At 37.9% G+C, this 27,759-nt stretch overlaps 2 protein-coding genes across 2 annotated transcripts; one reads left to right on the top strand and one right to left on the bottom strand.

Moving 5' to 3' along the window:
* Window positions 1-6,845: 6,845 nt before the first annotated feature.
* On the bottom strand, window positions 6,846-18,972 carry LOC134676602 (zinc finger protein 263-like). The gene is made up of 10 exons (XM_063534997.1): window positions 18,867-18,972; window positions 16,860-17,016; window positions 15,695-15,987; window positions 11,899-12,106; window positions 11,559-11,696; window positions 11,389-11,508; window positions 11,005-11,187; window positions 10,308-10,428; window positions 9,393-9,534; window positions 6,846-8,528 (listed from the first exon to the last, which is right to left on the bottom strand). The coding sequence occupies exons 1-10, from the start codon at window positions 18,926-18,928 to the stop codon at window positions 7,847-7,849; spliced, it is 2,106 nt and encodes a 701-aa protein (XP_063391067.1). The 5' UTR covers window positions 18,929-18,972; the 3' UTR covers window positions 6,846-7,846.
* A 1,241-nt stretch (window positions 18,973-20,213) lies between these two features.
* On the top strand, window positions 20,214-23,970 carry LOC134676601 (zinc finger protein 112-like). Its single transcript, XM_063534995.1, has 3 exons — window positions 20,214-21,079; window positions 21,706-21,867; window positions 23,336-23,970. Exons 1-3 carry the CDS (start codon window positions 20,557-20,559, stop codon window positions 23,968-23,970), a joined length of 1,320 nt encoding a protein of 439 aa, XP_063391065.1. The 5' UTR covers window positions 20,214-20,556.
* The last annotated feature ends 3,789 nt before the right edge of the window (window positions 23,971-27,759 follow it).

The following is a 27,759-nucleotide window of genomic DNA, read 5'->3' as shown; positions in this document are numbered from 1 at the left end:
AGTGACACATTAGTTAGTTGCTTTTTTTTTTTTTAATATAATAGTCAGCAAACGAGCAGACGAGCCGCCTGATGGGAAGCGGTCATCGTCGCCCATGGACATAAGCAACACCACAGGAGCCACTTAAGCCGATCTTTGATGTACCATGCCATATCTGTCAATAAAAAGTACCATTTCTTTGACTTAAATAAATTCATTGAGCGCTTCATGCTAGCTCCAAGGAAGGTATTTCTGCCAAAGAAATTCTTTGACGTAAACACATAAAACTACGTGTGTTTAATTATATCCATAAGGATATCTAGAAGCCCAAATTTCATGAAGCTAGCTCAAACGGTTATAAAGGTATGAAGGTCAAAAAGTCGTAAATTTTAAGACTGACTTATGACTTATAGTACCTAAACCTAACCTACTTCCAGATGACCTAGAAGGATGAAATTTGGAATCCAGCTTGGTTATTGTGTGTAACCGTAGGAAAAAATCTAAAAATAAAATAAAGTTAAAAAATAGGGGGGGTCCCCATACAAAAAAACCACTTTTTATTGGGACTGACATATAAGTACCTAAACCTAACCTACTTCCAGATGACCTAGAAGGATGAAATTTGGAATCCAGCTCGGTTATTGTGTGTAACCGTAGGAAAAAATCTAAAAATAAAATAAAGTTTAAAAATAGGGGGGGTCCCCATACAAAAAAAAACCATTTTTTATTGGGACTGATATAAGTACCTAAACCTAACCTACTTCCAGATGACCTAGAAGGATGAAATTTGGAATCCAGCTCGGTTATTGTGTGTAAGCGTAGGAAAAAATAAAAAAAAGTTAAAAAATAGGGGGGGTCCCCATACAAAAAAATATTTTTTTATTGTAGCGTTGGAACCGTTACAAGCAGATATTTGAAACTACCCCAATATATGTATTATTATATTTGCTATATTAAAATAAAGTTTAGTCAAAAAATAAGTGGTGTCCCCATACAAAAAACTTTTAATACGCTCTAAACAATCGGCCAACGGTGTGTCGTCGGCGGCGCGCGGTACCACATAATTATACAAAGAACAGAAGTAAAAACCATACAGCGGAAACACAAGAAAAAACATTAAATCTCAATACCTGCCTAGTTTTCTTTACAAAAAGTATTGATATCCCACCAAAAACATAAATGTAAAAAAGGAGAGCCAAGTTCAATACAAAAATTATGCTTGGCTGTGGGGCTCGCCGCAAAAAGAATGGAGATCTAAATGAGTGCCACTGCCAAGTTCTATGCAAAATCCAAATATGTATTTATAGGAACAAAATAACATTATAAACAAGTATTAAACTCAATTTCTTTGCTTTATTGGATACCTATAACAATTGCTGTTATTTAAAAAAATGTGAGATCTTAAAGTAGGTTAGATTTGGCTTGGCCAGGTTTTATCAGAATTACAATATATATAAAATGATTGATATAATGAAAACTGGCCAAGTGAAATCTAACCTACTTTACGATCTCACATTTTTTTAAATAACAGCAATTGTTATAGGTATCCAATAAAGCAAAGAAATTGAGTTTAATACTTGTTTATAATGTTATTTTGTTCCTATAAATACATATTTGGATTTTGCATAGAACTTGGCAGTGGCACTCATTTAGATCTCCATTCTTTTTGCGGCGAGCCCCACAGCCAAGCATAATTTTTGTATTGAACTTGGCTCTCCTTTTTTACATTTATGTTTTTGGTGGGATAATATTGAGCCAAATAGATTTAGTAGTGTTATAGCTAATTCTCAGTCAGCTGACAAAGTCAAGGACCCCATGCCAAATTTAAACTAGATTGTAAGACAGCGGAAAAACGCCTGAGTATGAATATTATTCACCAGAATATTCAGGGGTTTTCCAGCAAAGAATTAGAAATAGGTTTATTTTTAGATAATAATAATGTTGAAGTTATGTGTATCACTGAACATTGGCTGAAAGATGGGCAGTTTTTATTTGATTTTGTTAACTTTAAGTTAGTCCGTTTTTTTGCTAGAAAGTCTGCTATTCATGGTGGTTCCCTGATAATTGTTAAAAATTGCATGAAATCTAAAGAGCGTAAAGATATTGTAAATTATTCCATAGAAAGAATTATCGAAATTTCCTGTGTAGAATTAGAAAAATATATTATTGTATGTGTTTACAGACCACCATCAGCTGACTTCAGCACATTTGAAACTACAATGGAAAGTGTGCTGAAATTAGTATGTAAGGGCCAAAAACATGTTATAGTCTGTGGAGATTTTAATGTTAACTTGCTCGAGTCCTCTAGTAATACTGTTAAAATGCTGTGTTTGTTTAAATCATTCAATTTATTTAACTTGTTTCTTGAACCTACTCGGGTAGGTGTAACTAGTGCAACATGTCTGGATAATATATTTTGTAATTGTGAATGTATAGATAAGCAAATATTTAACTGTTTTTATTCTGATCATAGCGGTCAAAGGGCTGTTTTCTTAAGCGATATTCATGATACTCCACAAACAATAACATATAGACCCATTACTAGTAGTCGCTTGGAATTATTCAAAAATGAAATTCAAAAAAGTCTCTGTATGTTACCATTTTCACATTACAACTGTAATAATTTGTATGAAGTTGTTTTTAACGTAATTCTTTATCATTATAATCAAAATTTCAGTATGAAAACTATTAGTGGGTCAAAAACTAGAACAAAGTTTAGTGAATGGGCTACTGCAGGCATTTATAAAAGTAGAAAAAGGCTTTATGAATTTTATGGTGAGAGAGAGCTGAACAAAAATACAGATTTCCTGGACTATGTGAGGAACTACTCAAAAATCTTCAAGAGAGTGTGTTTAACAGCCAAAGCAAACTATACAAGTTCTAAACTGAAAGTGTCGGACAACAAAGTGAAGACAACATGGAATATTATAAATAGGGAAGCTGGTAAATGTAAATCACGCGATTGTCAAGTCAACATTGTCTCGGATAAACAACTGACCATGTCAAACAACGATGTTGCCTCGGCATTCGAAGATTATTTTTCTAAAATAGCTATTAATACCACGAAATGTCTACATTCATCTTCGTTTCGAGCTCATTCCTTACTTTGTGCTAATGTTAAGAAATGTAATATTAACTTTGAGTTTAGTCTAGTAGATTCAGCAATTATTGTTAAAACATTCAAGTCACTCAATTTAAAGAAAACGGAAGACTTATGGGGAACATCTGTTAGAGTCATTAGTCATGTCTTGGACGTAATAGCGCCTTACTTAGCCGTAATTTATAATATTTCAATTTCACAAGGCGTCTTTCCAGATCTTATGAAATATAGCAAAGTCATACCTCTTTTTAAATCGGGTGATTCGAGTGATATGGCTAATTACCGTCCAATATCAATACTTCCTGTACTAAGTAAAGTTTTTGAAAAGTTAATGTTAAATGATCTACTGGGTCACTTCAACAGACATACGTTACTTACAAGCAATCAGTTTGGTTTCACAAAGGGCCGTTCCACGACCGATGCTGCTTCGGTACTTATTAAACATATTTATGATATTTGGGAAAATTCTTGTGATGCAATTGGCATATTTTGTGATCTTTCTAAAGCATTTGATTGTGTGGATCATGGAACGCTCATTTTGAAATTAGAACACTATGGTCTGTCAGTAAATGCCCTAAACTTTATGTCTTCTTACCTTAGCAACAGAACACAAACAGTTGTTGTAAACAAAACCCGGTCTAGCGGTACTGTAGTCCAATTAGGAGTGCCACAAGGTTCTATTTTGGGTCCATTCCTGTTTTTGGTTTATATAAATGATTTGCCATGTGTAGTAGAAAATCTTTGTGAAATTGTTCTTTTTGCTGATGACACATCATTACTTTTTAAGGTTGATCGTAAATCTACCGATTACAGCACACTCGTTAATGTACTAAACTGGTTTACTATGAACAATTTGCTTCTTAATGCTAAGAAAACTAAATGCATTCGATTTTCTTTGCCGAATGTTAAACCAGTCGATACTAAGATACTTTTGAATAATGAATGCTTAGATATGGTAGATAAAGCACTGTTTCTTGGTTTAACATTGGACAAAAATCTACAATGGAGTCCTCATATAAGAACACTAGCAAACAAATTAAGTTCGGCCGCTTACGCTGTGAGGAGAATTAGACAATTGACTAATGTTGAGACAGCTCGCCTTGTTTATTATAGTTATTTTCATAGTGTAATGTCATATGGTATTCTGGTTTGGGGCAAAGCAGCTGACATACAGACTATATTTGTCTTACAAAAGAGAGCCATTCGTTCTATATATAATTTAAGGGTGCGTGAATCATTAAGAGAACTTTTTAAAGAAATCAATATTTTAACTGTAGCTTCCCAATACATATATGATAGTATTATTTATGTTGTTAAGAATCTAGACTCCTTCACTAAGAATTCTGATGTCCATAACTATAATACTAGAAATAAAAATAAGCTTGCTATCAGAAAGTTTCGTGTTCGTAAAGTACAGAAGTCATTCGTTGGGCAATGCATTCATTTTTATAACAAGTTACCTGAGGATGCTTTAAGATTACCCTTTCCAGCTCTTAAGAATTACTTAAAAAAGTCATTGATGTTGAAGGCTTATTACAGAGTCGAGGACTACTTGACAGACAAACATGCATGGTCCAAACCAGAAACTGTAATAACGACAAGTAGCAATTAAAAATATTGTATTATGTGTAGAGTTAAAGGTGACTCAGCTCAGGTAAGAAAGCACATCAAATTGTATGAAAGCATCTCATAACAATCAGTCAGATTCATATAATATGTGTTCTCATTTCTTTTATTGATTTTAATTTCTTTTCCTTTTGTAATATTTGATATGTTTTCTGAAAGAGCTACGTATTTGTGATTTCATGTACATATATGTTTATTTTTTATATCAAATTCTATAAAGTTATGTACTCACTGAGTATAATTGCATGAATTCTATAGTAATTTAAATTGTATTTTTCTTAATTACTCGTAATGCATGTTAATTATAAGATGTAATAATGTTTTGAAAAGATGTGTCCCGCCGAGTTTGTTGCCGGTCCCATATTGGGATACCCTCCTCCAATTGAGGGGGGATTTAAATCTTCTCGGGGCAGAGGTGTACGGTTGGAGCCGGTAAAGGTTTATTTGACGTTCATAAGCGCATTGTAATATGCCTACTTGAATAAACTATTTTTTATCTTATCTTTATCTTATCTTAAGCGTTGCCGACCCTTGAGAACCCTAAATACCCGCTTCTTGAAGAATCCCATGTCGTAGCGCAAAGGAAATACCTCAGGAGGCAAGTCATTCCACATTCTGCACGTTCTGGGAAGAAACGAGCGAGATGCCCGCTTATTCTTGGTGTGCCATGTATCTAAGAAGTGGGGATGAACTTTGCTCCTTTGGCGGGAGGTGCGGTGATAAAATCGAAACGATGGCACCAAATCAAATAGTTCTTCCGAGCATTCCCCGTTGTACAGACGGTAGAACATGCAAAGAGAGCCAACGTCTCTCCGAAGGCTAAGAAGTTCTAAGCCGTCAGTAAGTTCGGGATCGCCGACAATACGAACGGCCCGCCGTTGGATGGAGTCAAGAGGAATAGTACAGTCATTATATCCAAAAAACCGACCCTACCCGTGAATAATTAGTTCTTGGATTTTTTTTTCGTAGGTCCCTCGGGGAGGTCACTGGGAGTGTAAATTCAAAAAGTAGGCTTAATCAGGCTCCTGCGTATATTCGAAAAATGGTTTTTATCTAAAGAAACGGTTTTTCTTCAATAACTCGGCCATTTTTGATTTTACAGTAAAACCGTAAGGACAAAAACTGTAGGAAATTTGATTCTCTACAAGTTAGTCCAGTCATTATATCCAAAAAACCGACCCTTCCCATGAATAATCAGTTCTTGGATTTTTTTTTCGTACGTCCCTCGGGGGAATCACTGGGAGTGTAAATTCAAAAAGTAGACTAAATCAGAGTCCTGTGTATATTCCAAAAACGGTTTTTCTTGAATAACTCGGTCATTTTTGATTTTACAGTAAAACCGTGAGGACAAAAATTGTTCAGAATTTGATTCTCTACAACTTCGTTTCCCTTCATTTATGCCGTAAAGCGTGGAACATAGGAGATAATGATAATATTTTGAATTTGTCGCGTTTTTCAGGTTTAATTTCTAAAATATCGATTTTGGGGGAAAGAAGGTGGGAACCAAAATTGTTCAGAATTTGATTCTCTACAAGTTTAGTCCTCTTCATTTATGTCGTAAAGTTGAAAATAAACGAGATGTTGAAAATATTTTGAATTTGTCGCTTTTTTCAAATTTTATTTCCAAACTATCGATCCTAGATGAAAAATTGTGAGGACCAAACTTGTAGAGAATCAAATTTTCCAAAATTTTTGTCCTCACGGTTTTACTGTAAAATCAAAAATGACCGAGTTATTCAAGAAAAACCGTTTTTGGAATATACACAGGACCCTGATTCAGTCTACTTTTTGAATTTACACTCCCAGTGATTCCCCCGAGGGACGTACAAAAAAAAATCCAAGAACTGATTATTCACGGGAAAGGTCGGTTTTTTGGATATAATGACTGGACTAACTTGTAGAGAATCAAATTTCTTACAATTTTTGTCCTTACGGTTTTACTGTAAAATCAAAAATGGCCAAGTTATTGAAGAAAAACCGTTTATTTGGAAAAAAACCATTTTTTGAATATACGCAGGAGCCTGATTAAGCCTACTTTTTGAATTTACATTCCCAGTGACCCCCCCGAGGGACCTACGAAAAAAAAATCCAAGAACTAATTATTCACGGGTCAAAATCTATAATGACTGTACTAGAAGGAGCTGGTATTGTGGGGCGCCAGACCAGAGATGAGAACAGTACTCCATATGAGGTCGAACCTGCGCTTTATATAACAAAAGCCGGTGACTAGGTGTGAAGTACTGTTTGGCTCTGTTAAGCACCCCAAGCTTTTTTGAGGCCAGTTTGGCTTTATGTTCCAAATGACTTCGAAACTGGACTTCGTTCGTAATGTCGACATAATGTCATGTCGTAATGTCGTATCCCGATACTTTTAGCCATGGTAAGGGGAATGCCCTGAAACTTTGGCGCCGTGACAAATGGGGCTTTTTTAGCGGAAAACGCGCAGACTTGTGTCTTACTGGGGTTGAACTGGACGAGGTTACGTCTACCCCACTCGGAGACCTGTTCAAGGGACGTCTCGATCTCAGACACAAGTCGCATCCTAAACTCCGACACCTGCTCAGGGGGGGCGTTTGCACGACCTGTATAACAGCTATCGCCAGTGCTGTCATCTGCATAGCAATGAATGCTTTTGAGGAAGTTAAAATAGATGGCGTTTAACTTTTAATTTTCACTGGAGATATCTCCCACTGCACTTAGTACAGTCAGCAGCAGAAGTTGCTAAGCGGGCCAGGTGTTCAAAATGATGTTAACGCGACTTTAATGTTAAGAGAATAAGAGCGTGACAAGGTAATTTTGAACACCTCGCCCGCTTAGCAATTTCTGCTGCTGACTTTACAATGATCAGGCAAGTTTGTATAGAGATTAACAGTCTTTATCTTTCATTTCATATGTTCATTCATTCATTCATTTCATTCTTTTAACCTTTTCGACGCCGTGTCAAACACAAAAGCTGTCACTCAGACACCACAGAAGTGTCAAAACCGAAGTTATACTTTATTCATACATAGGTCTATGTTGCTCTGTAGTCTGTGACGGATTAATCCGTCTTCGGCGTTAACCTACGGTGCGGATATATCCGTCGTTAGCGTAAAAAAGGTTAAAGATCAGCCATATTAATTAAGATAAGTATTGGCATCTTTAAATGGTAAAATCCTCGTCACTGTCATCAACGGAATGCCTCCTCAGCCGATGCCTCCTCAAATCACTCCGTCTCTTCGTACTATAACTACACTGATCACACGAATACTTACTACCACAACTTTTATTCTTCAAATGATTCAACGCTTCACTTTTCACATTTGAACTAAAACCGCACTTATCACACGTGAATTTCTCCTGTTTCTTCTCAACCGGATCATGGCATCGGAGATGGTAGATCAGACTCATATTATGTCTCGCTTTATAGTTACATAGATGGCACTTGAAGTTTCTCTCGTCCCTATGTTTCCGCTTGTGTCTAGAGAATTGTGCTTTGCTCGCAGTCGTATAGTTGCATGTTGAACATACTTGGATGGTTGTCGAATTCATATGAGCGAGCTCTATGTTATGTTGTATGAATTCTGCTTCGTTGTCCGTTCTGAAGTCACACTGGACGCAGTAGTAAGGACTGGAATGAACGAAGTACTCGAAATTTCCCTTTTTCTTTTTCTTCACCGGCTTTTTCTGTTTAGGTTTTTCTTTGATAAGCCTTTGTAGAGGTCTGTCGTCCTCGTCTGTCTCGTCTGAGACCTCTACCGTGTCGATGTGGGGTTCTTCTATGATGACTTCGTCTTCGTCGCTGGATGTGAGAAGAGATATCGGGTTGGGGTCTTCAGTTATTCTGTGGGATGAATTAGTTTTATAATAAGTATCAGGCTTAGAAATGAAAACGCAATGCCATCTAGTGGGCGTTTTCAAAGGTAGCTGTGATCTAGTGGGCTTCTTCAGAGGTAGTTTTAGGCTTTTAGATAAACTCAAATTAATGAGAATGTAAATCAATATGATAAGACTTGAATAATGACTATAATTAGGCTTGAAACGATATAATTATACTAGGTGTCAGAGAACAAGGGGCGATATCTGGTTCCCCAACAGGAGACCGTGCGATTTTCAATACAAGTAGTTAAGACCCACCTTTTCTAGATTTTTAGTGCATTCAAGATTCTTTGATTTTTGACAGTAACGGATTGTCAGGTAAAAAAGTTTGAGGTGTAATTTTCCAAACAAAACACAAAAATGGATGGTAGGCCATCTATTCCTTTTTTAGGGTTCCGTACCCAAAGGGTAAAACGGGACCCTATTACTAAGACTTCGCTGTCCGTCCGTCCGTCCGTCTGTCACCAGGCTGTATCTCACGAACCGTGATAGCTAGACAGTTGAAATTTTCACAGATGATGTATTTCTGTTGCCGCTATAACAAATACTAAAAACAGAATAAAATAAAGATTTAAATGGGGCTCCCATACAACAAACGTGATTTTTAACCAAAGTTAAGCAACGTCGGGAGTGGTCAGTACTTGGATGGGTGACCGTTTTTTTTTGCTTTTTTTTTGTTTTTTTTTGTATTATGGTACGGAACCCTTCGTGCGCGAGTTCGACTCGCACTTGCCCGGTTTTTTTGATAAGCATGGTATGGGTTTTCAAAGTCAATAGCATAAGGCTTCAGTCTTCAATATAGGTAATAAAGCTTTAAAATGATACTTACTTGTTATCTGCCTCGACAATTTCCATATCGCTATCCGTGTCAGGTCCGTGCTCAGGTAACATAAGGCTCGAAGGATCGATATCACATTGGACGCTCTCCAGTAACATCAGGCAGTCTTGAGGACTCTCGGCTCGCGTGTCGTCTGAAAATGTAATTAAACAATCTTTAAAAAACCAGCCAAGTGCGAGTCGGACTCGCGCACGAAGGGTTCCGTGCCATTACGCAAAAAACGGCAAAAAAATCAGGTTTGTTGAATGGGAGTCCCACTTAAATATTTATTTTATTCTGTTTTTAGTATTTGTTATAGCGGCAACAGAAATACATCATCTGTGAAAATTTCAACTGTCTAGCAATCACGGTTCATGATACAGCCTAGTGACAGACAGACAGACGGACAGTGGAGTGTAGCCGCGTGTGTCAGTTGACGTTTTTAGTGGTCAAAGGGTAAAAAAAAATTAAATAATAATTAAAATCAGGAAACAAACATATTATTATTTTATAAAGATCTGCAGAGCAGATTTGCTCCCTTTAAATTTTAAAGACGGTTAAAAAATGTTATTCAATAGTTTATGCTTTCTCTTAGGTCCACTTCCATCATCCCACTAACCCGGGGTTAACCGTTTAAACCCAGTGTCAAATTGTACTAGTAACCATGGTAACTCCAGATTTAACCGTTTAAACCCCGATACGGCGAGTGGCGCTTACAAGAAATTTCAATAAATACTCTTCTTCTTCCTCGCGTTATCCCGGCATTTCGCCACGGCTCATGGAGCCTGGGGACCGCTTGACAACTAATCCCATGATCTGACGTAGGCACTAGTTTTTACGAAAGCGACTGCCATCTGACCTTTCAACCCAGAGGGGAAACTAGGTCTTATTGGGATTTCCATAAATACTCGTAAAATAATAACTCACTCTGATCCACAGCGACCTCTATGAAGACGGGCGCAGTTGCCATTATCTGCGCTAACTGGTTGTCCAACTTGCTGGCTATATGGCTCGCCAGCTGGCTCACGTCGAGCTTGTTCGGGCTGCCCTGAAATTATAACAATAAAATTTAGTCATTAACACTTTGAACGCCACCACAGAATAAATAATAGTACTAGGTACAGAAGACTCACTCTCTAACAAAACGCGTCTGTTACGATCAGGACAGGTATGGCCGCTAGGTGGCGACAGCGCCACGCGCGGCTTATGGCTAGCCACCAAAATTGGTGTGGAACGGATGTACTTTTAGCTACCTGTAGCAAAGCGACGAAATCGCGGAGTTTTTAAACGTCAAACTTCTATGAAATTATGACGTATAAATAACACTTGCTCTGCGTGGGCTATCTAATCCGCTGCAGACTTTTTTTTGGTCCGACTCTATTGGGCGGAGTCGCTTGCGTCTATTGACGTCTTTGGCGATCAAAGTCTGACGACCGGTCTGGCCTAGTGGGAAGTGACCCTGCCTGTGAAGCCGATGGTCCTGGCAATTTTATTGTGACGTAGCCTTGTGTCACTCTGGGAAGAGAAGACCATGTTTTATTAGATTATGATGTCGAGAGTTAACTTAACATAACGTGAGTGGCCCGATCTTAATATAATAGGGACCTCTTCCATAAAAGCTAACCTCTTGTGTGTTGTCAGTATTCCTCGTGTCTGCCTGTATATCCTCGATGTGAACCTGCTCAGCCTGTAGCCCCTGCACGCTCTGGTGCTCCAAGATGGCGGGGATGAGGTCCTCTAGAGGCTCCGGGTTGAGCCGGTCTTCTGTTGTTGACGTAGGCACTGACGAAAGTGACTGCCATTTGACCTTCCAACCCAGAGGCCATAGGCCTTATTGGGATTATTCCGGTTTCCTCACGATGTTTTCTTTCACCGCAAAGCAACTGGTAAACATCAATATTTCGTACCGGTCTAAGTTCCGAAAAACACATTGGTACCAGCCGGGGTTTGAACCTGTGACTTCCGGATCCGCTAGGCCACCAGCGCTTCCGCATAGAAAAAAACTAACCTCTTGTGTGTTGTCAGTATTCCTCGTTTCTGGCTGTATCTCCTCGATGTGAACCTGCTCAGCCTGTAGCCCCTGCGCGCTCTGGTGCTCCAAGATGGCGGGGATGAGGTCCTCTAGAGGCTCCGGGTTGAGCCGGTCTTCTGTTGTTGACGTAAGACAACAGAACTAACCTCTTGTGTGTTGTCAGTATTCCTCGTGTCTGCCTGTATCTCCTCGATGTGAACCTGCTCAGCCTGTAGCCCCTGCACGCTCTGGTGCTCCAAGATGGCGGGGATGAGGTCCTCTAGAGGCTCCGGGTTGAGCCGGTCCTCTTTTGTTGACATAGGACAACAGAACTAACCTCTTGTGTGTTGTCAGTATTCCTCGTTTCTGCCTGTATCTCCTCGATGTGAACCTGCTCAGCCTGGAGCCCCTACACGCTCTGGTGCTCCAAGATGGCGGGGATGAGGTCCTCTAGAGGCTCCGGGTTGAGCCGGTCTTCTGTTGTTGACGTAGGACAACAGAACTAACCTCTTGTGTGTTGCCAGTATTCCTCGTGTCTGCCTGTGTCTCCTCGATGTGAACCTGCTCAGCCTGCAGCCCCTGAACGCTCTGGTGCTCCAAGATGGCGGGGATGAGGTCCTCTAGAGGCTCCGGGTTGAGCCGGTCGGCGAGCGGCGGCTGCTTGATCTGGTAGTTGGTTATCATGTCTTCTATGTCGTTTACTTCGGGTTGAGCACTGAAATTCAATTAAAGGTTTTGTTTCATTATTCATTTAGCCTATATTTGGACATAGGCGGTCTCTCACGTACGAGAAGATTTGGGCTACTATAAGGGACTTCACACACCTTAAGAGCCCTTCAACGTGCACACTAGCGCCACTGCTAAATAATCGTGATTATTTAAATTTCACGAAAGATATTTAAAAAAGGGGGCCGCTACGGACTGTATTGTGTATTTAAGTACCTTTTGAATACATCAAACTAGTTTTTATGTTGCTGGATTTGTCAATCTATGCGTCCAAAGTAAGAACGGCCGTTTTTGTTTTGAGTTCCTAGATCGACGAATCCAGCAACATAAAAACTAGTTTGATGTATTCAAAACGTACTTAAATACACAATACAGTCCGTAGCGGCCCCCATTTTTAAATACCTGTCTTTAAATTTAAATAATCACGATTATTTAGCAGTGGCGCTAGTGTGCACGTTGAAGGGCTCTTAATTTTTTTTATTTTACACTTTATGTAAGCAGGACTGCAGGTTTGCTATTATGTTTTCCTTCACCGAATAATGTAGTTTTATGAAACTCAATAAAAAGTACGTGGGGTTCGTTCGTTCGTACCTTATTAGTACTTCTTAAGCCAGTTTGACACTTTTTTTCTGAGCTTTATGTAAAATATGAAATCAATTTTTTTAAGAAGTGTAACACTCTTGCGGTAGATGTCGCTAAGGGTCCCCTTGACCTATAGTTCGTTTTTTTAGCATTAGAAATAAGGTAAACAATCTTGATGTGTCTTTTAATTGAAAAACACATTTTAAAAATAAGTTACGGAAAATATGTAACAATTATGAATCTAATACGATCATTTATATTCTTCTGCTTTCAAATGTAATAGTTATTGATTTTTAAAAAGCGTTTTTAATTAAAAGACATGTCAAGATCGCTTACCTTCTCTCAAGTTCTTTCTAATGTTAAAAAAATCGAACTATATAATATGGTAGAAAGATTTGCTGGCTAGGGATGAGGTCTTGGTGGCTCAGATGGCAGAGCGCTGGAGTATCGATCCAGAGGCCGTGAATTCAAGTCTCACACAAGACAGTAATTTTTCCACTTTTAAATTTATTATAAGCTTAATAGCATCATACGCAGACGTTTCTGCTTGTTAAAAAAATAAAATATGAAATCCTCTTTTAGGGTTCCGTACCCACAGGGTAAAAATGGGACCCTATTGCTAAGACTCCACTGTCTGTCTATCACCAGGCTGTATCTCATGAACCGTGATAGAAAGTTGAAATTTTGACAATGTTTTTTAGGGTTCCGTGCCGAAATAGTAAAAACGGGAACCTATTATTAAGACACCACTGTCCGGTTGTCCGTCTGTCACTAGGCTGTATCTCATGAACCGTCATATTAACCGATTTCACACAACAAATCACAAAACAAAATAAAAAATAAAAAACAGAATAAAATAAATATGTAAGTGGGGCTCCCATACAACAGACTAGACGTGCGCGCCGCCGCGGCGCGCCGCCGCCATAAGGAGTCAGCGCGCCGCCGCCGCCGCCGGTACTTTAAAATTCGCGCCGAGACAAAGCCCGCAAGAGTACAAATTTAAAATCAATGGACATAAACCGCGTGCGACGTGCCTAGCTTTAGGGTTCCGACTGCTCCGTTTTTTTCAAATTTATTGCTTGATTTATTTTAACCCTTAAATCGATAACGTCCACTATAATGGATATCCCAAGAAAAAATTCTGCACCAAATATTAAAGCATAGCGTTACTTTCCTCTGGTAGCGTAGTTTCCTGGTAGTGTAACCAGGAAACTACTCTACTAATACTACTTGAATGATATGTTATTTTTAAGTATGAGTGTATAAGAAAATATTGGGAACCAGTGTGAACATAATCTTTTTGTGAAAGTCCTACAGAACGCAGAACTTGCAAGGAAGCATCCGACAGACTGACATTTTACCCATATTTCATTATTTTTTGTATATGGCAGTATTAAGCAGAGTTAAAATAAAACGTGTAATAGGTTACTAACTGGTCTGTTTGTTACGTGGCAATATGATTTACATAAAAATGTTTTTTGTTTATGGGTAAAACAAGTGTAAAAAGTGTAATGTCCAGTATTTTGCCCGTTGTAATCGACAACACTGCACTTTTGCTAAGTCCAATATGTTAGACGTTGCCAAGTATGCGAAGAGTAAAATTATTAAATTTTCTGGTAGTTTTTGTGGTAAATAAATTAAATAGAGGGATGTTAGGTATTTAACAAAACATTTTAAAAAGTCATTACTTGCCGTATTATGTAATGAACCAAATAGATAAAAAAAATGTTTTTATGGATTTTTCCCTGTGGATGTGGTGTGTGTGTGTGTGTGTGTGTGTGTGTGTGTGTGTGTGTGTGTGTGTGTGCGTGTGTGTGTGTGTGCGCGCGCGCGTGTGCGTGTGTGTTTGTTTCCTGTTTGTGTGTGGATTTGTTTTCATCAAGAGACAGACCCGATTTCATTTGAGAAACTTGTTAGGAAAATTTTGATAAAAGTGCATGCATTATTGTAAAAACCATTGCTTAGATGTTACTGCTTCCTAGGATAACCCGCTGTTTGATTTAATGATAAATAAATGACGTCAATGACTGATAAAACTTTACCACCTACGAGCTATAAAGTTATTCCAAAAATATAAAATTACGTAATAGGTTTTAATTCAATTCCTTACATAAGTTGACATTATCGGTATGTGTATTTCTAATTAAAAAATGCAATTATTCTATATTTATTTCAAAAAACATGAATTGGACTAAAAAAAACCTTATGCATTATGCACATGAAGTAGGTAGTCTATACTCGGCAATGTCCAAAATACTGGACGTCTTTTCATTACGCGGCGTATCTTTTTACAAGCTTTTATTTACTTTCACCTGACCGTTGTCTGTCTGTCTGTGTGTAATCAAATCTTGCAAGTTAAATTTTATCCACTTCCCGGTTTCCGATTGAGCTGAAATTTTGCATACATACGTAAGTGGGGTGACAATGCAATATATGGTGTCATCGACCTGATCTGATGATGGAGACCGGAGGTGGCCATAGGAACTCAGTGATAAAACAACGAAACCTAATTGTGTTTGGGGTTTTTAGAATTGTCTCCATGAGTATTAGTTGCCTGTGGAAAAAAAAGTACAGTCGGCGATAAAAGCTTGTACCAAAAATGTAATTTTTGCCTAAAACTTATTATTTACACCGATCCTAGCAACGTCCAACATACTGAGATATGTTTTTCTCATGATATTTCTGCAATAAACCAAAAAAACGATGTAACAAGGTTTTTTTGAGATTTTTCCCGTGTTGACTTAAGAGTTAATCTTGGTTTCTCATTATACGTATATTGAAAAGTTGAAGATTCCACGCCGCCGGCGTTACGCCGCCGCCGTGGATTTTTTCGTGGCGCGCCGCCGCCCGATTTTTTTCACCCGGCGCGCACGTCTACAACAGACGTGATTTTTTTGCCGTTTTTGTGTAATGGTACGCAACTCTTCGTGCGCGAGTCCGACTCGCACTTGGCCGGTTTTTTACTTCTATTGTGACTAAAAAACAAATGACTTACTTTTCTCCATTCTTATCATCTTTCCCATTTTCTCCACCTTGCCTCGTGTCCTGTGAACTCTCTCCATTTTCCACATTACTCTCTGTCACATCAGTGTCAGTCGTAGATTCGTCCTTGTCCATGGCGTTATTATCTGTGGTTATTTCGTTTACATTGTCTGTGGTAGAATCTGCTTTAGCTTTGTCTGTGCTCTTTTTCTCTTTAGCTTTTTTATTTTTCGGGTTCGTATTTGCGTTTTTGTTTGTGTCTTTTGTTGGGTCTGTGATGTTTCCGTTTTCTGTGCATGGTGGTCTCTGCAGAAAAATAAATAATATTATTAGCCCTTATTAAAGCAGAAGAATGACTGAAATTACGTAAAATTGTTATCCACCATTTTTAAAATAAAGTCAAGGGCTGATTTAGACGGCGCGCGAGCTCGCATGCGATTTTAGTTACATTGCGGACTGTTGGTTACGTCCAATTCAACCGACCGACCAAAACCCGCAATGTAATGAAACTCGCATGCGAGTTGTCGCGTCGTCTAAATGAGCCTTAAGTCATGGTGGTAATTAAAATATGTCCCTTGCCTTTTTTAAATAAAAAAAAGTGTGTGTTTGACACAAATAAAATGATAAATCCTAATAAAATTATATTCTACATAGTATCATGTGAAAAATAAAATTTAGTAACTTATTTGTCTTTCACCAAACACAACCAAAATTGATAGATATAATAGTAAAATAAAGCATTTATTACAACAATCATAAGTAATGCATAGGCAAAGGGTTAGGTAAGACATATGTAGGTATTGTAGGTAGTGTAGAAAAGGGGTTTCAGTCGATGTGTGGAAGGGCGGCACCGTCGTCGAACCCAAGCCACCTGGCGGTGGACTTAAACCGGTGGCGTGTGCCTAGATAGTAAAAACCAATAGGTTAGACCAAGAAAAGTCTGCAGCGATTTGGATAGCCCACGCAGTGCAAGTGTTATTATAAACGTCAAACTTCTTTGAAATTTTGATGTATAAATAACACTTGCACTGCGTGGGCTATCAAAATCGCTCCAAACTTTTCTTGGTCTGACTCTATCAAATATTCTTACATTTTTTACCTTCTGCGATTCTTTTGTTGTTTACTCTAAAATAAGTAACGACCCACTGTGGGGGAACCCGGGGTTAATTGTAACTTACGGTAGCAAACACGCTGGGTACCGCAGTGCCCAGCAGCCGCCGTTTGCCGCGCATGCTTTTATAATCTGCGTCGGTAAAGTGTGCTGAGCAGACGTCGCCCCCCGGCGCCCCGGTCGCCTCTATCCAGGCTGCCAGCAGGGACCCGCTGCGGGGGAACCTGGGGATAATTGGAACAATGTTTAACGTCTATATATCAATGACTATTCTAATATTATAAATGTGAAAGTTTATTTTAAGATAATCTGGGAAAATGTGGCTTTCCACACAGAAGGGTCCTTACGGTTCAAGATATGTTTTCATCTGAAATTTCAACAGAAATTGTGATAGAAACGAGGCGTTGCCGGGCGTCAGACCGTCAACATCTCCTCAGGATGCCTCGTAGAGAGGCGAAACACGTGTCGAGTATTGTTCTTTTGGTGGCGGTTTGTTATATTTATTTGCGTATTTATTCTTGCGGTGGGAGGGCGGGAACATTAATTGCATGTATAAAATACGCAAGTAAGTATAACGGGTTAGCACTGATTGACTAGCACGTTATCTTTTCGCGGATTAGCAAAGTAATATTTTTGGTTTTAATTAGGATATTTTTTATTTAATTTATAAAGAAGCTGTTTCAGTAATAAATTAGACAGATGATTCTCCTGAACACTATTCATGTTTCTTAAATACTCAACCCGTGGAGCGCCCTAGAGTCACACGTGTGATGTTAACTCAATTTGGGTCATAGCAACTTAGTATCACGTGTGTTACTACAGATCAATATGGGTCAAATTGCTTTACATCGATTTGTTGTATGGTGGATGTTTGAGCGCAGGGGTTAAATATATAATAATAAATTTCATTTATTCAAGTAACATGACTCATACAATTTGTTAGTATACAATATTATAAATTCTTGTCTAATGTTAGTACAAACTTAACTACTATGTATATACTATGTGTATATGTATGTGTACTATGTACTATGTATATGTTTAATATGTATGTATGTGTACTGTATGTATGTGCATGCATTGTACTGTTTTATCTGCAAATAAACGATTGATTGATCAATTAAATGTTGTGCTGACTTAAAGTGGTTAAGGGGGTGAATCAACTTTTTCTTGTCACTATAGATCGTTTTTTTTAGCATTAGAAATAAGGTAAACAATCTTGATGTGTCTTTTAATTGAAAAACACATTTTAAAAATAAGTTACAGCAAATATGTAACAATTATGAATCTAATACAATCATTTATATTCTTCTGCTTTCATAAGTAATAGTCTTTGATTTTTAAAAAGCGTTTTTCAATTAAAAGACATGTCAAGATCGCTTACCTTCTTGCAAGTTCTTTCTAATGCTAAAAAAAACGAACTATAGTTGCCATGGTTACGGTCTACTGGGTCACTATTAAAATACTAGTTGTTTCGTATTTAAATGAACTAAACTTGAATTTTTTGGTAGTTATAAGGCCTTTCCATAATGGGTCATCTACTAAGCACGTTTGTAGAACATGGTACAGCAGCTCTTCTAAGAAACTATGCTACTATATTGTCTCCTGGCTGATGGGACAGAATCTATCTATCCCCTTTGTTCTGAGTTAGAGTATAATATACTCTAACAATAATAGATATTATCTCTAAGCTCAGTGTGCCGCTTGGCAAAGGCCTCCTCTAGCTCTTTCCATTGAGGTCTGTCGTGGGCCACTCTTCTCCAGTTCGGGCCCGCTGTGAGTTTGAGTTCATCCTCCCATCTTGTTCAAGGTCTCCTCTGGCTCCATGTACAGCCTCTTGGGTACCAATCCGTAAGATTGTAACGGATTGGGACAGAATAACAACAAGAAATATTTGATCAACCCAAGGAAGGAAGGAAGGACGACTTACTTGAAATACTCGACATCTGGACTGGAGACATCGCAGCCTCTGGTTTCGTGTACAGCCTCTTGGGTACCAATCCGTAAGATTGTAACGGATTGGGACAGAATAACAACAAGAAATAGTTGATTGACCCAAGGAAGGAAGGCTTACTTGAAATACTCGACATCTGGACTGGAGACATTGCAGCCCTCTATGCAGCATGATTTGCCCATGGTGGCGGCTACAACATCTGCAAACAATATGTAACATCATTGTCATTTACTAAGAAAAGTAAGGAGGGGGAGGCCTATGTTCAGAAGTAAGGGGGAGGCCTAATATGTTCAGCAGTGGACGTCTTATACACTCGTCTGTCGTACAAAATATCAATAAAATCGAATATTTAGTACTTAAGATTGTTTTAGACAAGCCAAATTGAAGAAAAAAAGAAAAATACTTTGAATGCAGTTTAGTTTCTTTTTAAAAATAAAGAAATGTCTCCTTTAAGTAAAATGAGCCAGCTTAAGGATTTAAGGTAGTTTCCCTCCAGGGCCCGACTTATCTTTCCACCCTGTATACCTATCTTATTTGAAGAAATTATGCCTATATCTGATCTAAGTCTGTAAATACCTAGAATGAAGGTTTAAGGTTTTTATTTATTGGAGTATTTAAGTTTATAGTTTATAATATATATTTTTAAATTAATCAAAACAATTTGCGCAAAAGTCATTTACGCTAAAGTTTTATTAGAACTAAAATCATGGCTTAAAACATTTGCCGTCACAAAAACTTAAAAAAGAAAAAAAAATACAATTTTAATTGTCGCAGTGAACGCGGCAAAGGCAATAACTTGTCTTGCGTCCGTATTCTGATCTGCCAGGATCGCAACAGAATCGAACACCGGCGCATCACATTTCGACCTTAAAACATAAATATATAAGGTTGAAATTGCAACAACAAACCGCTACACCAAAATCGAAAGATGCGATGCGATTTACCGAATAAGACGCATTAATTAGTTCCGACAAAGATTAAATTATCGATCTGATTGTCTAGAGAAATGAAAAATTTAGCTAAATACAGCATTATACAGTATTTAAGACAGGATTTACGCGCGAAAATCATCAAAACAAAGGTTGAAAACGTTCATAAAAAATCATACATACCGAAGATTCCTAATGACTATAGCAACTATTCACAACTGAATAACATTATATGTTTAATTATATATTTTTTTAACGTCACAAATACGCTAAATGCTTATTTAACTCGATATTTCAGTAAAATAAAAATATTTATTCCAAGCGCTTGCTCCGACAACTTTGACAGCTTGGTTGGTTTGTTTTTTTTTAATCCGCCATTGCTTAGGGGGCGGTGGAAATTTCATAGTGCCGAGCATGCGTAACGGTGTAAACTCGCGTTTTGTTATGGGGCTTAAACGATGCGAGTCTCCGAATCGAAATGTCGCTGTGACGCGTCGATTGTCAAGCAAATGCCAAAATTGCCGAATGTTATTTTGGTTTCATTTATTATACGTCCGCATTACGTCGTTATTTTAGCAAACAAGTGCCATTCTGCATTTTATTTTGTACCACCTTGAGTACATTGCACTATTTAGGTTTAAAGCGTCCCACAGACTTATCAACTTCGATTTCGCAGAGGCAAATTGGAAGTCTCGTGTGGCGTATCAGCTTACCATGGAATTCCTCGATTTTAATCAGAGATAGCTAGATAAAGTACATCGTGAACATTCGTAGCGAGTGTCACATTACTAGATATATAGCGTTTAATAGTTCTGTGGTGAGTGTGTATCAAGAAATCATTGATAAATCTACAATATATTACAGCGTCTATTCAGTAAGCGATGTCGCTGGATGGCTCAAAGTATGTGTGGGTAGAGTTGGAACCCGTGTGGGGAAGTGCGGCTGGCCTGCACACGAAGCAAGAACTACTTACAGAAAATATGAAGACAGAGATTAAATCCGAACCCGAGGAGAAAATCTGTGTTATAAGCGAGACAGCTGGGGCCGGCTTGTGCTTGAAGCTTGAGCCTGAGAGTGCCCAAGCTCACATAGACCACGAGGTTAAGACCGAACCCAAGGACTTGTCTGACAGTGAACCAGCTCAATCCAGCTTATATAGTCATATAGACCCTGATGTGAAGGCAGCACTTAAGGCAGAAGATGAAAACATGTGTGGTGACAGCAAAGCCATCTCGGAGCATGAGAGCACATACACCAGTCAGGTAGACCATTTGGCGATGGCAGACACCAAATCAGAGAGCGAGGAGAGTGTGTGTAGCATAAACTCGGTGGCAGAGCAAGCACTGTACCTAAAACATGAGGTGAAAGATGGACTAGTGGTGGGCCCCGAGGTATACCATAGAGGTAATTAATTTTTTATTCTGTTCAATAAATACACTAGGGTCTAATCTAATAAATGGTATTTAGCACTCTTTGGCAAATACCAAGTAATGTTTTTGGCCAAGAACTGTAAAAATTTAAAAAGAAGTGTAAAAATTTGACAGAATCAAATTAATTTAAAATAAAACATGTTTCTAAACTGCAAAACGTAATTCAAGATCAAAAAACTTAAGAAATGTTGCCACTTTTTTACTAGCGCGTCTTGTATTTATGTACAAAAAAATAAATTAAAGTACTTTTTAAAATCACAGGAGTAAAATTAGTAATAAATAAATTATCTTAGTGTGATTATTTATCAAAAGGAATGTACTATTTTACATACAAATTATTACATTGGCAACATTGTCTTACTTTTTTTTGGTCTTGAATTATGTTTTGTGCAGTATAGACTAAAATATACTTATAAATATAAAATCCATGAATAGATGTTAAATTATTGATGACAAATCTCACGACATCTCACCAGGGGGGTAGAGGGGGGTCAAAAACCCCTCACATAATTAATGGATGTCCCCTAAGTATATTGGTCATGGCTAAAGCATACTTACTCACTTATTATTTATTATACATATTTTATGTACTTGTTACAGCATCATTTGACTTAGCAATAATGAATCCTGTGCCACAAAGAAGCTGCACAGTCAAACTGGAGCGCATGCATGTAGACACGGAGCGCTGTGTGTGCAGGATCGGAGGCAACACATACAAGTTCATATTGTGTCAACAAGATAATGATACAACACCAGATGAAAGTAAGTTGAATATAAAATTAATTAATTTTACCATACGTGCGTTTTACGAAGCGCTGGTGGCCCAGCGGTAAGAGCATGCGACTTGCAATCCGGAGATCGCGGGTTGAAACCCCGGCTCGTACCAATGAGTTTTTCGGAACTTATGTACGAAATATCATTTGATATTTACTAGTCGCTTTTCGGTGAAGGAAAACATTGTGGGGAAACCAGACTAATCCCAATAAGGCCCAGTTTCCCTCTGGGTTGGAAGGTCAGATGGCAATCGCTTTCGTAAAAACTAGTGCCTACGTCAAATCATGGGATTAATTGTCAAGCGGACCCCAGGCTCCTATGCGAGCCGTGGCAAAATGCCGGGATAACGCGAGGAAGAAGAAGACGACCATACGTGCTACTCTCCCACCCTAGTTTGGTAATAGGGAATAGTAGGCAAAGCTCTGCGCAGGCACAACTAGCACATACAGTAAACAAACATCAATGACACATCATGCGTCCCTATACTTCGTTTTTTTAGCATTAGAAATAAGGTAAACAATCTTGATGTGTCTTTTAATTGAAAAACACATTTTAAAAATAAGTTACGGCAAATATGTAACAATTATGAATCTAATACAATCATTTATATTCTTTTGCTTTCATAAGTAATAGTTTTTGATTTTTAAAAAACGTTTTTCAATTAAAAGACATGTCAAGATCGCTTATCTTCTTGCAAGAAAGGCTAAAAAAACGAACTATAAGTCAATCACATGGCCTACTGTGAAACACGTCAGTTGAAAGTTCGGTTTCTGCCTCTCTATCACTCTTGCATATTTGAGCAATAAAGAGGCAGATAACTAAATTTAGATTTTCGCGTTTACCGGTAGGCTCTTGGTAACAAACAGCCTTGATGCATCAATGTCATATTTTTATTGTCTGTGAAAACTTGTCAATAAATAGTTTAAGGCACAGTATGTATAAGTTAGTCTATTGACTTTACTAGAGTCGGTAGTGCCAGGCGTGTCTCACTCCGCGATTTCGTCGCTTTGCTACAGGTAGCTAAAAGTACATCCGTTCGGCCCCAATTTTGGGGTTTGCCATAAGCCGCGCGTGGCGCTGTCGCCACCTAGCGGCCATATCTGTGCTGATCGTATCAGACGCATTTTGTTAGAGAGTGAGTCTTCTTTCTGTACTTAATACTATTATTTATTCTGTGGTAGTGCTGCACTCTGGCGGCAGAACATTGCAGTAATATCCCCTATTAGCATAATACGTGCCTATGTTGGAAATTTAAGGGCCATATGTTTTGCGTTTGTGTATCATCCCGGAATATTTAGAAAATAATGTTTTGTATTACTTAAATGATTGTAAGAAAAACATTCCTAAAAATTCTTTGTTAATGTATTTTTGGGCTCTGTCAATATGAAATGATTGACAAAAAATGTAAGATATCAACTGTTCTGTCTTATTAACTTTACATATTATGATCTTGCAGGATGTTCTCAGCGCAGCGCAGATGATGTTCACGAGCTATACAAATGTCAATCATGTAGCTTCACTAGTGTTCACAAACATTATATAAGAGTTCATAAAAACATCGCCCATGCTAACGAGAAAACGTCGAAACAGAGAAAAAACAGTCTAAAGAAACCCTACCAATGCAAGCAATGCAGCTACGCTTCAGATCGCAAAATCGGGCTGTCAATTCACAAAAAGGTTCACAGTAAGGATACAGCCTTCAAATGCAATCAATGCAATTACGCTCACGCTCGCAAATATGAATTGGAGGTTCACATAAATACCGTGCACGGGAGTGAAAAAGTCTACAAGTGCGGGAAATGCAAGTTTGCTACTGTCCGCGAAGACATATTCCAATCTCACAAAAAGATGCACACCAAAAATATTCCTTACAAATGCGACCAGTGTGATTTTGCTACTAACGTCAAAGATTATTTAGAAGCTCATAAGAAGACGCACATTGTGGAGAAACCATACAAGTGTGAGCAATGCGATTACGACAGTGCCAGCGAAACGCTTTTGGAAATTCACAAAACTATGATGCATGGCGCGTTCGCACAAAAACTAGGTAACGGGAAAAGAAGAAAAACAAGAAGAAAACAAAACATATGATACATAGAATGTATAGCAATGACTATACAAAAATAAATAAATAAATAAATAAATCAACATCAATTAGCCCCATGCGTGATTTTATTTTAATTTTTCAAATCATTATTTACATCGTTTGAACACCGGAAAATATAAAAATTCTTTGATAAAGTTTCCCATTATTTTATTAAAAAATATTTAACATGTTGAAAAATTTTGAGCGGTTGAAACGCTCATAATTTTTGGCGCGAATTCTTGATGACGCGATGACGTCACGCGTTGGATCGTGAACTAACTGACGTTTGTTATTATTTACTGTTCTATGAAACTTATGCAAGCAACTCCGCTCTTTCTGTGTTTATTCGTTGTATTGTTGTTAATAACATGGAAAAACCTAAAAAAAACATTTTATACTTCTAATAGGTATTGTTTAGTACCAATGTGTAGAAACACTACCAAGAATGCACCCGAGAAAACATTTTTTGACGTGCCAAGAGATGCGAAAGTACGCAAACGATGGTGTAAACTTATGAAAAGAGGAAAGCTAAACCCCAAAACTACTTTTCATTGTTGTAAAATTACAACAATGTTGACACATACATGCTCATAAAACGTTACTCGTCCTTTGCGTTTTCAAAGAAAATATTCATACACAGTTTATAGGTTATTTATTATGGTAACTATACATTTGCTATCTCTTTGAGCTTTACACACACACATAGTAAAATTCATTATATTATTATATTTACCTTTCAGCTTTCTTTCCTTTCATCTCAGCGGAAACGAAATTTTTATTGTTGGCGAAATATGCAGACATCATGAAAGCATCTACATATGTGTGGTAGATTGTCCGATTGCGCTTTGACAAACCCGCTGTCCGTCATCGTCTCGGTGGCGTCGTTTTCTTTGATAAATACTTATATTTTCTATTTCACTTAAATTTCCACCGCTTTGTTGTTTGGATATTTGTGACGTCCCACGGGCAAAGGCACCTTATGGCGGGTATGGAGTTATGCATACCCTAGTAATCTACAATAAATAAGCTATCGATAACACAAAAGATCAACCTTCTAAGTTGCGTAGTTACAGAGATATGATTTTTTGAAAATAATGTTGTGAAATAAGCAACTTTACGATAGAGAAGTTTTAAGTTTAGCCGCCTAAAAAACTATGTTCCTGAAGTAAGTTACATAGTTGACTACAAATAATAATACCTTATATATCTGAGATTAAAAAAATGTTGCGACTTGTTCTGTAATGCAAATAGAAATCTTTGATATCGACTGATTTATGTGTATACTAACCAATCTCTTGAAAATAAAGTTTTATTTCATTTTCACGATTGATTGCAATGAGCTCTCAAGATTTAAATTGTATCTATTAGAAAACGACACTGAGAGACAGTTTAAGCAAAAAACAATACCGATTTAGAGGTGAAAATGTATTTTCTGACTTTTTCATATAAAATCAGAAAATTGAATATTTTTACTTTTAATGTAACACACAATCAATTTTTCTGAGCACATATGAAAGAAATTCTGTCATTCAAATGAAATAAATCCTAAAACCCCAACTAAATACTATATTTAACCCCTTATGCCACTTTAAACTTACATAACAATTACAGTATTTGCTCCATACATTTACGAAAAGGTACCTTATGGAAATAAATCTAATAATACATCACTACAAAACATCAATCACATTGAAGTTTATCTTTTATGAATAGAAAATATTAATTTACATTAAACTGCCACAAATTTAATTAGTTCTTCGTCATAATAATCTTAAAAAAGACCAATAATTTGTATGTAATGAAAAGGTACCTTGTGGTTAAGTTACATGATGAGGCATAATGATGATGGAACAGTTAGGATAAACTAATAATATTTTGGGGTAAAGATGGTATAAATCGTCTATTTCTTATCAATAATATATTTTGGTTGCCATTGAAGACAAGCGGCATTGAGGTTCAATGACCTCAGATATTCCATAAGGTAATGCGTCGGGTATTGGCATTTTTCAGCAAACCAATGGCTGATTTATTGCATGCGACCAAACGAAATGAAGATTATACTAGTTAAGAAAGACTTGACGAGAGTAACTTTGGTATAATAGCAGGCTACTTGGATTTGTAATGTCGGTCGATGTACGGTTATAATATTTGCTAGGCGCCCCAACCAGAACTGAAATTATCAAATTAGTTTTGCAGAATGCTAATACAGTTCTCTACCAAACTTCTTTTCCCGTAATGACTAGTTTTTTTTGGGAATTTTCAATTTTTTTTCCATAAGGTACCTTTTCGACTAAACTCTGAGACGACATTACTAGGCTTATAACTAACTTATAACAAAAATAAAAACAGGTAAACAAACGTTACGCATTAAGGTTTCAGATCACACAATAAAAAAAAAATTAGCATTTTTTCACCTCTTTACAAAACATTTCATATCTCCGAAACTAGAAACCCTCATAAGGTACCTTTTCCCGTGGAACGTCACATTTTGCATTGATAAAATTGAAATGGCGCGCTTTGAGTATCCCGTGCGCATGACAATGACAAATTAGATGAGAGCACTAAACGTTCAGATACTTACAAAGTTTCATGATTATAAAAATTATACATAAAAGATATCTTTATGATTCATGTTTTCAGAAATATCACATGCAGTGTATTGGATCTAATATGGGGTCACATGCTTAATGCGTAAATAAAATGACACTAAACTCAACGAGTGACGTCACGTAACGTTTCGACCAATGGCGTTGCGTTTCGTTCACTAGCTTTTCGCGGGCAAATTTTTGTACTTCTTATTTATTATTTTAAACAATTCAATGATAATTTAATAACGGAAATGCATTTGTAACATGATATAATAGCAACAATCATCCGATTAAAAAATATTTGATTGAAATTTAAACTTCATGCATGAAGCCAATTCCATTTGTGCATGAGTGCACACCAAAGATGAACCTTGCAAATGTGCCTATGGTTTAGAGTATCTAGTGTGTTTATACGTTTTTAGGTTAAAAATCTATGGAATGGAATTATTGAAGTGCTTCAATTATTGTGATTTACTTTATCATATTTTATGTAATAAAAATAAATAAAATTTAGGCGTAGGGATGTGACGACCCCATCGCCCGCTGGTTTTACCAGTGCAATCAGTCAACGCAGGGCAGCTTGTGGCGAGCTGCTGGGGATTAGCGACCTCACGTACCCGAGTGCTCCTGGGGAGTTCTGTTACCCGCAAGGAGGGTGGGTGGGACAGGATTCTCTGCCTCTGGCTTGCCTTAGCCGGCCGGCCAGAGTGGAGTCGTTAGAGCTATAAGCTCCAGGGGTGGAAGTGAAATATGCATAAGCCGCGAGTTGGCACAGTGGCTGTTAACAGCCACTGGGTAGAAAGCGGCGCACACCTCTCGACACCCCTGAGCCGCTCACACCGGTGTTGCCCTTGAGCCATCCTAGATGTCGCTTTTTTGTGGGGGCCCATCTTGTGAGGGCGAGTCACCGTCTGCCGGAAATAAAATTGCATACCGTTTTATTAGGCAGGCGTCCGGTTTTTTACCCCATAGCTCAGTACTAGTCCATCGCTTTCACCCAATAACCTAGTTCATTTTAGATTTCATCAACTCTCAATAGCCCTTACACCCTGGCGGGTGCTGCCTCTGCGTGCGTCCCATGACACGGGTAAGGGCAGCATCCGCTCGGTGTACCCCTTACATTTCATTAAAGTGTCAAAAGGGCCTCTACGTGTTGGCTTCGGCTCCGCGCACGCCTCCCAAAGGTCCGGAACACCATTGTTCCGT

The sequence above is a fragment of the Cydia fagiglandana genome, chromosome 24, assembly GCF_963556715.1.
Source record: "Cydia fagiglandana chromosome 24, ilCydFagi1.1, whole genome shotgun sequence".
NCBI classification, from domain to species: Eukaryota; Metazoa; Arthropoda; class Insecta; order Lepidoptera; family Tortricidae; genus Cydia; species Cydia fagiglandana.
This window is presented reverse-complemented; position numbering and strand designations above follow the sequence as displayed.